The sequence below is a fragment of the Nicotiana tabacum genome, chromosome 23, assembly GCF_000715075.1.
Source record: "Nicotiana tabacum cultivar K326 chromosome 23, ASM71507v2, whole genome shotgun sequence".
Taxonomy (NCBI): Eukaryota; Viridiplantae; Streptophyta; class Magnoliopsida; order Solanales; family Solanaceae; genus Nicotiana; species Nicotiana tabacum.
In genome coordinates this window covers 25,801,746-25,815,833 of record NC_134102.1, presented here as the reverse complement: position 1 = coordinate 25,815,833, position 14,088 = coordinate 25,801,746, and the positions used below count along the sequence as shown (strand labels likewise).

General features: G+C 41.6%; 1 protein-coding gene across 1 annotated transcript; it reads right to left on the bottom strand.

Annotated features, from left to right (window-relative positions):
• Nucleotides 1–11,179: 11,179 nt before the first annotated feature.
• LOC107794424 (3-ketoacyl-CoA synthase 1) lies at nucleotides 11,180–13,694 on the bottom strand. Its single transcript, XM_016616912.2, has 2 exons — nucleotides 12,224–13,694; nucleotides 11,180–11,738 (listed from the first exon to the last, which is right to left on the bottom strand). Exons 1-2 carry the CDS (start codon nucleotides 13,396–13,398, stop codon nucleotides 11,315–11,317), a joined length of 1,599 nt encoding a protein of 532 aa, XP_016472398.1. The 5' UTR covers nucleotides 13,399–13,694; the 3' UTR covers nucleotides 11,180–11,314.
• Between the last annotated feature and the right edge of the window lie 394 nt (nucleotides 13,695–14,088).

The following is a 14,088-nucleotide window of genomic DNA, read 5'->3' as shown; positions in this document are numbered from 1 at the left end:
GATCTCGGGGGGTGCATTATTGATTCCGATTTTAAGGTCGAGAAACCCTCATCGGTTGTTGGTCGATGCGAGCCGGTATCGAGATATATATGCTCGATACCAAAAAGTCTTCTTGACCTGGTGAAAAAAAGACTACAATTGGGAAAATAAAGAGGTTATGATGCCGGCACCGGAGGAGGCAATCACTACCCACGTGGAAGGGTACCTGAGTGTTTACACTTATCTTTTCATGCTAGATACCCTCGATTCAGTCAATGTCGATTTTTGCAAGAAATACCAGGTGAACCTCGATCAAATTCACACTTCTTTCTGGAGGATTGTGATACTACTTCATTTCTTCGTGAGTAAAATCGACGGGCTTCCTTTCACCCTCGACCACCTCGTAAGATTATATGCCCTCGACTTTACCGAGGTGGGCTGATAAAGCTTCAACGCCGGGCCACTAAGGCATGCACCTCGAGCATAGATGAAGACAAAGATCGGGGTTGGCTGGGCCAGTTCGTTCGAGTGAAGACCTTGAACCTAATCCCAGCTGAGAGTATGCCATTTCCCGAGAAATGGAATATGAATCGTAAGTATGATCCCGTTTTTAGTTTTTGTTGTTTTTACTTCTTCATCTTTTCTTATCAGTATTTTTCTTAATGCAGTCGTTGCTTGGATGCCGGGTGCGGTTCCCCACCTCAAGAACTAGGTCAGAAACCTGGTTTCGACGTCAAAATATGCCGAGCGCGCGTGGCATGATTTGTCAAAGGGTCAGTGGGAGGCTCGTACTCATGGTAAGCCTTCTTCTTGGCTTTACCGATTTTACCTATCGTTTAAATATTGTTTTCTCAAGTATGAGTTTATTTACTTTCTCCTTTTGTAGGTCTCGGAAAGAATGCGGTTATGAGACCCTCGCCCGAAGATGAAGAGGCTTTACCGCCTATCTCGAAACCGACGACGGAGATTAAGAGAAAAAGGTCCTCGAACCTCGAGGGTCAAAAACCCAAGAAGAGAGCGGCTCATAAACCCAAAGGCAACACAATCCCACTGACTATGGAGCCGTTCTTGCGCCTAAGAGATGAAGAAGAAGAAGAGGGTGACTCTGGGCTGGTATCCGTGCATGAACTAATACCGATATTCAAAACATTTCGGTACCGGTGGAAGTTGATACTGCTCCGTCCAGGTTTGATAAGGTCAAGGAGGAGACTTCGACCCAAGTTCCAGAGCTGAGGGGGACCGAGGATATTTTACCTCGGGGCAAAGAGATCGTCAAAGAGGCAGTGGATGTCGGTGCAGGAACCGAGCTTGAGGCTCCCCAAGATGGAGGCGGCGCCCCAAAAAACCTACTTGGGGCAATAGAGATCGGGGATTCCCCCTCGTTTCCTTCATTTTCGTAGTCAATGATACGTGACGCTCAGGCCGTGAAGGTCTATCACCGGGAAGGGGCCCATGAAGAGGAAGACCTTTTTCGTGGTTATTTTGTCGGGGTAGAAGATGTCACCAGTCTTGATGACTCGGAGGATCCGAAGAAGAGCTCGGGCGAGGTGGGAGTGTCATGCCTTTTCAACGAGGCTCAACCGGCCCTGAATCGGGTAAGTTCATATTTTCTCTTTGTCAATTTTCATACTTGTATTTTTCTTTCCTTGTATAATTCTTTTTTTCTATTCTTGTAGGCTTTCGCACTTCATCATGAGGCATTCCTCCAATCCCGAGGGGAGCTGAGCCAGTACGAAGCCGAAATTCGAAGGCTTATTGAGGAGAGAGATGCCTTCAAGATTCTCAGTGAGCAGAGAGAAGGAGAAGCAAAAGGACTTCGGGCTGATCTAGACGCAGTTCAGAAAGAACAAGCCGATCTGACCGAGCAGGTAAAAAGAATCTGTGAAGTTAATATCACTAACTCGGTCATGATGGCTAACAGTTTAGTCCCACAGGTTCAACAAAAGTTCGATGTTATCAGGCAGCTTTGTGTTGAAGTGGATGCAGTGAAGTCGGAGGCCGAAGAGTGAAAAAAGAACATGGACCGCCTTGCCTCATAAAAGGAGGCTGCTCGAGCTCAACTGGCCTCGGCTGAGACCCAACTCCGAGGCTTGAAAGAGAAGTCCTTGGTGCAAGCCAAGAAAATCGAGGAGTTCCAGTCTCGGTTGGGCTCAGCAACTTTTGATCGAGAGAGACTGGCTACAGAACTTGCAGCGGCCAAATCGGAGGTCGAAACATCCATGGAAAATGCTAATGCAATGGTGGCCGTCAACCGGTCCGATGCTGAAGCTGCTCAGGTTCGAGCAAAGTAGGTTGCCGAAGCGGCTCAGGCTCGAGCAAACTGGGTTGCCGATCATGCTAAATGCCAGTCTCGAAGGGAGACTCTCGAGGAGATCCATGCTCGTGGCTTCGATCTTACAGCCGAGATCGAGAATGCTAAGGAGCTCGAGGCCAAAGTTAGAGTGTTGTCCTTTCCTGATGATGATGATGATGATACCGGGAGTATGGGCGGATACGAAAGTGAAGGGGGCCTCGAGGGCAAAGATGCTGCTCCTGGAGAGGACTAAGTCCTTTAGGATTAGTATGTTTTGTGTTTCTTTTAAGACCGTTTCAGTCTTTTGTAGAGAAACTTGATTGGGCCATGCTGCCCTTATAAATAATTTTTGACATATATAAAAAAACTTTCTTCCTTTCTGCCTTATAGAATTGTGAAGTTGTATTATAAGGTCGGGGTTCAGATAATTTGATCAAAACTGAACTAGTGTAGCCCTCAGACTTTTTGATCGAGTGAGTGCTTGTTCGAACTCGACGTAAAGTAACCCTTAGGTTTTTAGTTGAGCGAGGACGGTCTCTCGAACTCAAAGCAGAAAATAGCCCTTAGGCTTTATGGTCGAGTGAGTGTTTGCTCGAACTCGAAGTAAAGTAACCCTTAGGTTTTTAGTTGAGCGAGGACGGTCTCTCGAACTCAAAGCAGAAAACAGCTCTTAAGCTTTATGGTTGAGTGAGTGCTTGCTCGAACTCGAAGTAAAGTAACCTTTAGGTTTTTGTAAAAAAGGATTGTTTATGGCCTTGTCCCCTTTCCGGATAGAAAAAATTTCTTATCATTCATATTTGCAAAACTTGTAATGCCTTAGCATGAAATAGGGAATCATTCGAGAGTTCAAACAATTTTGTACTCATTAGAGTTTTCGAGGCTTGATATTATCGAATCCTTTTATGATTTTGCCGGAGGTAGCCTTTCTAACCCTGTTTTGTTACGGAATTCGGACGTCTCCGATTCGTGTTAATTCGGTCGTAGCCTCTTTAGTCCGGGATTTGCATCATGGGCTTGTTTTCTCGTTTTACTTCGAGCTTGCCTGAAGTATCAGTCCCCAAGTGGGGTGGCCGTGGCCTATAAAAATCCCTCTTTAGTTCAGGATTTGCATCTTGGGCTTATGATCTTCAGAGTTTATATAATTTGATCCCGTTGATTTTTCGGATGGCAGTCCCCGATTTGTGGGGGTAATCATTCGAACTCCGGTCATGGTCGACCTTTAAGCCTGTTTGCATAATAGATCGAGAATATGAAGTAGAAGAACCTTTCTGAGGTATGAGATATTGGCAAAGAAGAAATTTCTCTTTATAAGTCATCTACACATGCGTAGATGCTTTGTGCCAGGGCTCGAGCAAACTACGTGGGCATGGTTCGTTTGACCATTTGGCCTTTACAAATTTTTCCTACTGAGACCATGTTGCCATGAAGTAACTTCCTTGCATCGAACTTAATATATTCGAGGGCAATGCCCCCCAGTATTCGAGGTTGATTGTAAAGAGGCCTTGAATACTATTAAACTATTCTAAGTTAGCACGATCAATGGTTGCCTCATTAAAAACCTCACCGGAAAACCCATTTGGGACAAAATCGATCTAAGGGGAAAAGAGTGCAACGCGGGCTTTCAGACCTAAAGGCTTCGAGTTGAAGAATCCATCCCTGTTTCTGGTCGAACACCTGCAAGGGTTAGTTTCGAAATACATATGAATATGGGAGGATCGTACCTTAGCAGTAGCATCATTTTAGGTGCGATACGTTCTAATTGCTCAGTAGTTGTTTGCTGTTTACCATACCGAGCTTGTAGGATCCTTTTCCGACGATTTCGAGAACCTGATACGGTCCTTCCCAGTTCGGACCCAGTTTCCCTTCATTTGGATTTCGGGTGTTGAGGATTACTTTTCTTAGCACCAAGTCCCCTATTTTAAAATGTCGAAGATTGGTTATTCGATTGTAGTACCTCTCGATTCGCTATTTTTGGGCAGCCAATTGGACGAGAGCGGCTTCCCGTCTTTCGTCCAACAATTCTAGACTCGTATTCATGGTCTCGTTATTCGACTCCTCTGTTGCATATCGAAACCTGATGCTAGATTCTCCGACCTCGACCGGGATCAGAGCTTTGGTGCCATAAACCAACGAGAATGGTGTTGCTCCGGTACTTGATTTCGATGTTGTGCAGTATTCCCATAGGACCTCGGGTAGTATTTCTCTCCATTTTCCTTTGGCGTCGGTCAATCTCTTCTTAAGATTTTGGATGATGGTTTTGTTAGTCGATTCGTCTTGTCCGTTCCCGCTGGGATGATAAGGTGTTAATAGGATCCTTTTGATCTTGTGATCTTCGAAAAATTTAGTTACTTTGCTGCCGATGAATTATTTTCCATTATCACATACAATCTCAAATGGCATCTCGAATCGACATATGATGTGGTCCCAAATGAAGTCTATCACTTCTTTTTCTCTTACTTTCTCGAAAGCCTGTGTTTCAACCCATTTAGATAAATAATCAGTCATAAACAAAAATAAACTGAGCCTTACCTGGGGCCGATGGGAGGGGGCCAACGATGTCCATTCCTCATTTCATGAAAAGCCATGGAGATAGGACCGAGTGGAGTAGCTCCCCGGGTTGATGAATCATGGGCGCATGTCTTTGGAATTTGTCGCATTTTCAAAAGAACTCCACTGCATCCTTGCCCATATCAGTCCAAAGCTCTGATTACTTTGTGGACCAGCAAATCGGCACCGGAATGGTTTCCACAAGTGCCCTCATGAATTTCCCGTAGGATGTAATCGGTATCTCCTGGTCCCAAACATATTGCCAATGGTCTATCGAACATCCTTCTAAACAGCGTTCCGTCTTCGGACAAGGTGAATCATGCTACCTTTATGCGCAGAGCTCTCGATTCCTTTGGATCTGATGGAAGCTTCCCATTCTTGAAGTACTCTATATATTTGTTTCTACAATCCCGGGTAAAACTTGTGGAGTTTACCTCGGCGTGACCTTCTTCGATTATCTATCTCATGAGTTGTACGATAGTCCCCGAGTTGAGTTCGTCATCTTCGGCCGATGAACCTAAGTTTGCAAGAGCGTCGGTCTCGTTGTTCTATTCTCGGGGTACATGTTGCAAGGTCTATTCCTTAAATCGATGTAGAGTCACCTATAGTTTATCCAAGTACCTCTGCATTCGATCTTCTCGGACTTCAAAAGTCCCGTTAACTTGGTTTACCACGAGGAGGGAATCACACTTAGCCTCTACGACTTTCGCTCTCAAGCTTCTAGCTAGTTCGAGACCTGCAATCATGGCCTCATACTCGGCCTCATTGTTAGTCAATTTTGTAGTTTTGATAGACTGTCTGACTACATTACCTGTGGGTGATTTTAGTATGATGCCTAGTTCGGACCCCTTCACGTTCGAGGCACCATCCGTAAAGAGGGTCCAGACTCCCAAAGAGGTACCCGATTTTATAGGTAGTTCTTTTTCAATCACGGGTACGAAGGTCGGCGTAAAGTTAGCCACGAAGTTCGCCAAGATTTGAGATTTGATAGTGGTTCGGGGTCGATACTCAATATCGTACCCGCTGATTTCTATGGCCCATTTGGCCAATCGAACAGAAAGCTCGGGTTTGTGCAAAATATTTCGAAGAGGATAAGTTGTTACAACATGTATCGGATGACACTGGAAATATGATTTTAGTTTCCTAGAGGCGCTTGTTAAAGCAATCGCTAATTTTTCTAAGTGTGGATATCTAGTTTTGGCCTCGCCTAAGGTCCGACTGACATAATAAATAGGGAATTGCGTACCTCGTTCTTCTCGAACCAGGACTCCACTTACTGCTATCTCCGAGATAGCTAAGTACAGGTAAAGTTGTTCATCCACTTTCGGGGTATGAAGCAGCAGCAGTCTCGATAAATACTGCTTTAGTTCCTCCAAAGCCTGCTGGCATTCCGGAGTCCATGCAAAGTTGTTTTTCTTCTTAAGTAGTGAGAAAAATTGGTGGCTCCTATATGAGGATCTCGAAATGAATCGTCCTAGGGCGGTTATCCGTCCTGTTAGCCTCAGTAAGGACTTTACATTATATACTACCATGAGATCCTTGATAGCTTTGATTTTATCGGGGTTGATCTCGATTCCCCGATTGGACACCATGAAACCAAGAAACTTGCCCGAGCCAACCACGAATGCACATTTTTCGGGGTTGAGCTTCATATTGTACTTCCTCAGTATATCGAAAGTTTCCTGCAAATTCTTTAAATGGTCCTCTGCTCGCAGGGACTTAACTAACATGTCATTAATTAAACTTTCATTGATTTTCCTATTTGTTTTTTGAACATTCAGTTTACTAGGCATTGATAAGTTGCACCAGCATTTTTTAGATCGAATGGCATTACGTTATAACAGTAGGTACCGTACTTAGTGATAAACGGGGTCTTTTCCTGGTCCTCCGGGTCCATCTGTATCTGGTTGTACCCGGAGTAGGCATCGAGAAAACTAAGATTCTCGTGGCCGGCCGTGGCATCGATCATACGATCGATATTAGGTAAAGGAAAAGAATCCTTAGGGCATGATTTATTCAAGTCTTTATAATCTATACACATCCTAAGTTTGTTTCCCTTCTTAGGGACTACCACCACATTTGCTAGCCATTCGGGGTATTTTACTTCTCGAATGGATCCTATTTTAAGATGTTTGGTTACCTCGTCCTTGATAAAGGCATGTTTAACCTCAGACTGGAGCCTTCTTTTTTGCTTTACCGGATTGAATTTCGGATCCAAGCTTAGTCTATGAGTGGTTATTTCCGGTGGGATCCCTATCATGTCAAGATGGGGCCAAGTGAAACAGTTCATGTTAGCTATAAGAAATTGAATAAGCTTTTTCTTGAGCTCGGAATCTAACCCCGTGCCAAGGTATACTTTTCACTCGGGCAGATGTTCGATTAGCGTGTTTTGCTCCAGTTCTTCGACCGTAGATTTGGTAGCGTCAGAATCATCGGGGACCATGAAGGATCGAGGGATCCCATAATCATCATCTTCGTCAGTCTTATGATTCTCTAGTTGGGTCGAGGCTGGCATTTGTGATTGCTATTTGGTATCCCGTTTCTCCTTTGAATCTGATCCATTTGTCGATGATAGTGAAGATATCGGAATCCCTTCATCGACGGAAAACATTTCCTTTGCAGCCGGTTACTCCCCGTAGACCGTTTTAATTCCCTCTAGTGTTGGGAATTTTAGAACCTGGTGAAGGGTCGAGGGTACTACTCTCATTTTGTGGATCCACGTCCTCCCGAATAGGGCATTATATCGCATGTCGCCTTCGATCACGTGGAACTTCGTTTCTTGGATGGTCCCAGACACGTTTACTGGCAAAATTATCTCGGCCTTAGTGGTTTCACATGCTATATTGAATCTGTTTAGTACTAGGGTTGCGGGCACGACCTGGTCCTGTAGACCGAGTTGCTCTATGACCCTTGATCGAATGATGTTGGCCGAACTACCTGGATCAATTAACACATGCTTAACTTGAGTTTTATTTATAAGTACAGATATTACCAGTGCATCGTTATGGGGTTGCATGATTCCTTCCGTGTCTTCGTCACTAAAGGACAAGGTTCCTTCAGGTGTGTAATCCTGAGTTCGAGATTGCTTCTCTCTTATAATCGACATCTTAGTGCATTTAAGAACCGGCCCCTAGGGGACATCGATCCCTCCGATGATCATGTGGATGATGTGTTGTGGCTCTTCTTGTTCATTTTGTCTATTGAAATCTCTGTTTTTGAAATGGTTTTTGGCTCGGTCACTTAAAAACTCTCGAATGTGCCCTTCATTAAATAACCGGACTATCTCCTCTCTTAACTGTCTGCAATCTTTAGTTTTGTGGCCATGGGTGACATGATACTTGCACATTTGATTGGGATTTCTCTGGGTTGGATCGGACTGCAGAGGTCGAGGCCATTTAGTATCTTTGATGCGTCCTATAGTCGACACGATGGCGGATGCATCAATGTTGAAGTTATATTCTGATAACTGTGGTGCTTTCTTAGGTCCGGTATGCATGTCGAACCCATTCTTGTTCATCAGCCCCCGAGACCCTTGGCCTCGATCACTTCTCCTTTCGCCTCGTATGGAGTTGCGTGCAGGTTCGCTACCCCTACGATCTCCGTTATACGGCCGATATCGGTCCTTGTTCGACCTTGGTTATCGGTCGATGTCCCTTTTAATAACGGACCCAGAACCCAACTAGTTGTCTTCGACTCTAATCTTCGATTCATATCGATTGTGTACATCAGTCTAGGTAACAGTCGGGTACTCGATCAAGTTCTGCTTCAACTGTCGTGAAGCCATCAAGCTTTGTTCGTTCAGTCCTTAGGTGAAAGCTTGAACGGCCCAACCATCCGCGACCGGTGGTAGATCCATTCGTTCCATTTGGAAACGAGATACGAACTCTCTTAGCATCTTGTTGTCATTTTGCCTTACCTTGAAATGGTCTGACTTCCCGGTCTCGACCTTTATGGCTCCGGCATGTACTTTTACGAAAGAATCCGCAAGCATAGAAAAAGAATCAATAGAGATAGCGGTAAACTATGATACTATATCATTGCCCCCTTTGACAGGGTTTCCTCGAACTTATTCAATAATACATATTCGATCTCATCGTCTTCTAGATCGTTCCCTTTAATGGCACATGTGTAAGAGGTGATATGTTCGTTGGAGTCGATCGTCCCATTATATTTAGGAATTTCGGGCATGAGGAACTTTTTGGGGATTGGTTTGGGAGCTACGCTCGGGGGGTAAGGCTTTTGTATGAATTTTTTGGAATCCAAGCCCTTCAATATCGGTGGTGGCCCCGGAATCTGATCAACCCATGAGTTAAAAGTTTTTACTTTTTTTGTCGTTTGCTTCAATCCTCTTTTCTCCTGACTCAATTCGTTTTGTCAGTTCCTCGAGCATCCTAATAATTTCGGGATTAGTCCCCGATTCTTGTTCATTTGATCTTACTACAGCTGGCCGTGTTTTGTGGGTGACTTCTTGGGGTGGACCGGGCTCGGGCCTGCTCGGTGTCTGGGTTTGGCTCTGCAACTGAGCTATCGCTACCTATTGAGCTTGCAACATTTCAAAAATCATACGCAGGCTGATCCCGTCTTCTCTAACATTTTGGGTATTTTGAACTGCAGATCGAGTTCCACCGTGAATGTTGTTTTTGGGGTTGGAATGTTGGTTCGCCTCAATGGACACATGTGAATTAATGTCAATTGGATCTACGTCCCGAGTTTCAACGGGGTCGACGAGTGGCCTTTCATCCCCGGTCACCAAGTTGTTGTTCTCATCTTGAAGGCCAACTTCGTTGTCGATAGGTAGGGCCATTAATTGAGAGTTTGTCGTTTTTAACCTGAAATCAAAGATACTTCCAAGAGCAAGTGTAAAATGGTGTATTTTACAGCGATTCGTACCAAATAACCACTTTTATCCTTAGCCCCACGGTGGGCGCCAAACTGTTTACCCGAAAAATAAATAGAGTTGAATTTATACGTAGTTCTAAGGATACGTGGTATAACTTGGTACAAATTAGAAAAATAATTAAATGTATATGGAAATTAACTATAAAAGGAATGAATATAAACCCTAAATTGAATGGAGAGCGATTGATAAGAGAGCAATATGAATCAATATCAAAGCCCAAAAGAGGGATAATGTTTGCTAGATGTTATGTAAATCTTAGTCAATCTGAGTGTGTGAATCAATAATCTCCCTTTACAAATGATAGACACTTTTAATATAGTTGAGGAATCCTACTTTGGATATAATTAAAAATATATAGTAGGGATCTCATGATAGATTAATTAATTGGCTTTTCCTTGATTCAAGGCGTGATTTCAGCCGAGATTCTCTCCCCAAATACGGCTATAACAGTTTTTTTGTTCCTTGGCTCGAGCTCGACCTTGACTCGATTTTGGTATTGATCGGTCTCTGGGTCTCGAGTTCGACCTTGACTCGATCTCGGTACTGATCAATCTCTGGGTCTCGAGCTCGACCTTCCAACTTCACATCATAGCTCGATATTATAATGACGAACCTCGGTCCATCATGCTTCAATCTTGATTAGTCACACGAAGGGCAAACTCGGTTTTATATATATATATATATATTAACTTGCAGTAACAGGTTAGATTACATATCTTAGAATATTGGCTCGTAAATATTTTATAAGTTACCTCATTGTTTAAATACTTTTATTCTCGTCACTGTCAGGGCATAGAATTACTTAAATTCATCTTCAAATAATAAGCCCACGAACGAGTTAGATCTGAATAAGCTTAATCAATATTCCCTCCCTTCATTTTTAGCTGTCCACTTTTGATTTTACATTCCCTTTAAAAAAAAAAAAATGAAGTATGTATTTTATAATTTTACTCATAACAATAATAGCATTTCCAAAAGTCTTATAAAATGATTTGGGGAATGAGCAGTTATTTATAAGGGTAAAACAAGGGGAAAATTGGCTTTTTCTTAATTTAGTATAGTGGACAAGTAAAAGTGAAAATGTATTTTTAGTATAATGAACAAGTAGAAATGTACGGAGAGAGTAGAATTTAGCATGACAGTCTGGAGTAATAGAAGTATCATTTCTAACATATAAAAGTGAGAAGATAATTAAAGAACAAAAGGAGAATGTCACACGAACTCATAAATAGTAGTTGTATTTCTTGAACCATAATCAATGAGGCAAGCTGCCCACCTAAAAGTTGAAACTAGACTTGCGTGAACTAGAATGATTCTTCTTTACTAACCACAATCAATTATGCCAGCATCCCATTTTTCACTAACCGAATATTGACATATAATCTATGGCTCCATAGAGGCGGAGCTATATCATTAGGATGGGCTCGGACGAAATCAATAACTTTTACTTAGATTCTGTATTCGTATTAAAAAATTTATTTTAATGCATAAATATTTAATAGCATACACAGTAGCTAATTAAGACGAGCTATGGGCCGGGTTCGATAGAAAATTCAAAACACATAAACTTCATATCCTGGCTCCGCTGTATGCTTCTATGTCTTGGCAAGGGCAACTTTCACAGGGTAACGTTGAATGCAGTCGGCCCAAGGGTTACCATTTCTATTGACTTCATTACAATCAATTTCTCTTAGTGATTTCCACACAGCACTGTTACATTTGAAACCAGAACCAAATGCTATTTGCCAAACTCTATCCCCTTTGCTCACTCTTCCTTTTGCTTCTGAATAGGCTAACTCGTACCATAAAGAGCTGCTTGAAGTGTTCCCAAACCTGTGTAGTGTCATTCTTGATGGTTCCATGTGCCAATCACTTAGATTTAGGTTGTTTTGTATTTCATCTAAAACTGCTCTCCCTCCTGCGTGTATGCAGAAATGCTCAAATGCTAGCTTGAAATCTGGTATGTAGGGCTTCACTTTTGCTTTTAGCATCTTCCTCTTGACCAATGTTACAAAGAACCTGAATTAGATGCGAACCCAGAATTTAAAGCCAGTAGATTCAGAATAAATATGAACTTGTTATGTGTATATATCTTAAATAAAAAGGTCCAAGTTTACCGCTACACTATATAAAATTCTTAATTGTACCATCCATTATACTTTGGTCCCTAGCACCCTTATCGTTAACAAATTATCTCGTATTTGTCCGACTTTGAAAGAGCTCCAACATAGATTAGGTGGATTCTATATTTCAAAATACTTCGTGGAGAAAATCTAAATTTATTCCTCTACTTTTTACTATAATTTCAAATTACCCTCCGTATACTTTAAGTTGGAGTTCGTTAGGGTTAAGGGCAAGGAATATGAATGACTTTAAAGTATAACGGATAAGAAAAAGCTAAAATATTCCCATTAGTTAAGAGATATTTTTTTACCTTTTCCCCTTTAAATATTTTTGTACTTTTATAAATTATTCTAGTTGAAAATAATGAGTTCAGTTCTGACCTGAATTGCTCCGAGAGTGGTAACACCAATGGTCCTAACGTGGTGATGTTAGTTTTTAAAGCATCCCCAGCTACTGCCATAAGTTCACGAGCCAGTGACACACCTATCACTCCCTTGTCATCTTCTCTTTGGTACACACAGTTGTAGCTATTGTCATCAGCTCCTTTATGGGTTCGAACCGTGTGGACCAGCTCGTACTTGGACCGGGTTCGGTCTTTCGACTTGTTAGACAAAAGCATGGCTGCTCCTCCCATACGAAATATACAATTGCATAGCAACATTGACCTATCATTTCCAAAGTACCAATTTAATGTAATGTTCTCCATGCTAACAACAACTGCATATGTGTTTGGATTTGCTTTTAATAGATGTTTGGCTAAGTCAATTGAAATTAGGCCAGCACTACAGCCCATGCCACCTAAGTTGTAACTCTTAATGTCAGTTTTGAGCTTGTAATGGTTGACAATCATTGAGGAGAGAGATGGGGTTGGATTAAACAAGCTACAATTTACTATGAGGATTCCAATTTCCTCTGGCTTGACTTTGGTTTTGGCAAAAAGTTGGTCCAATGCACCGAACATAACCGTCTCGGCCTCCGCTCGTGCCTCTTTCATGCACAAATTTGGTGGGTTGGATGTGATTCCTCTAGGAAAATAGGTCTCGTCACCTAAACCAGAACGTTCGGATATTCTTTTTTGAAAGACTATAGTCTCGTCAGTAAATGCGCCGTTCTCTTCTGTCATCTTCAAGAACGAATCCACGGACATTTTTCGCTCATCTTCAGGTTTATAACAAGCAAAATCAACCAAATAAACCGGTCTAGGTTTTTTGACATAGTAAATACCTAAAAAGAAAAAGAGCACTATTGAACCGGCAAGACCGGTTGAAGTGTCAACAAGTAAAGTTGGACTTGTCCATATATCAGAAAACCGGTCTAGTTTTAGACCGGTGAGCTGAATAAGAGTGAGGGTAACCACGGGCAAAACGGTAACAAGAAGAAGAAGAGTAGCAGGGTTGCATGAATAACCATACCCTAGCTTAACATATTTAAGCTTTACAGATTGTAAAAAATCTGGCAATTTTCGCCGGATTTTGATAACAACTGAGGATGAATCTTTGAAATCCATCTCTGCTGTTAGTCTCTCCTTTTCCATTTCTATACTTTCGTTTGCCATTTTTGTACTAATTAGCTTCTTGTAAAAAAAAAAAAAAAAAAAAAAATTAAAGAGTTCAAGATTGACGTAGAAGAAGAAGTGTACAAGAAGCTGAACTAATTAAACCTCCAAGAAGAAAAATAATTGTATGGAGTTGTCTTGATCAAAGGCAAAAGAAGGCAACACGCTTTATGTAGTTAGTTTTGGAGGGTAGGAAAGAAAACAAAAGGGAACTTAGCTTCTCAAAGAAATTTAAGGGAAGAAGTAATGAGTAAGAAAGAATAGGAAATACCTACATATATAATGGATACAAGAAAGATAGATTTAATATGTTATTCAGATAGTATGGTGTTTGTATGTAATCCAGTTTTCATAATAGGGGGTAGGGTTAGGCATGAGTTGTTCCAAGTAAGGATAGATAGCTCAACTACCAAAAGAAAGAGAATTAATAGAAATTATTGCCATAAAAAGTTCCACGTTTCTCACTAGCCAAAACTAATAATGGGGTATAGTACTAATGTTGTGGAACACGGGGGAATGTAATGTGTTAGTTATGAGTTTACGTGAACTTAATATTTTTTGTCCAGATTTTATATTTATATTTTAAAATTTATTAAATATTTAATTATGAATTAATTATTATTATAATATTTATTTGAGATTGTTATAAGAACTCATAAACTTCAAAATTTATTTTTTATTTTTTTATTT

Bases quoted from the DNA above. Each gene is read 5' to 3' on its own strand.
- LOC107794424 (XM_016616912.2), bottom strand. From the start codon at position 13,398: ATGGCAAACGAAAGTATAGAAATGGAAAAGGAGAGACTAACAGCAGAG. The intron at 11,739-12,223 runs GTCAGAACTGAA...CATCTAATTCAG, and splicing joins CCACTCTCGGAGCAATTCAG to GTTCTTTGTAACATTGGTCA.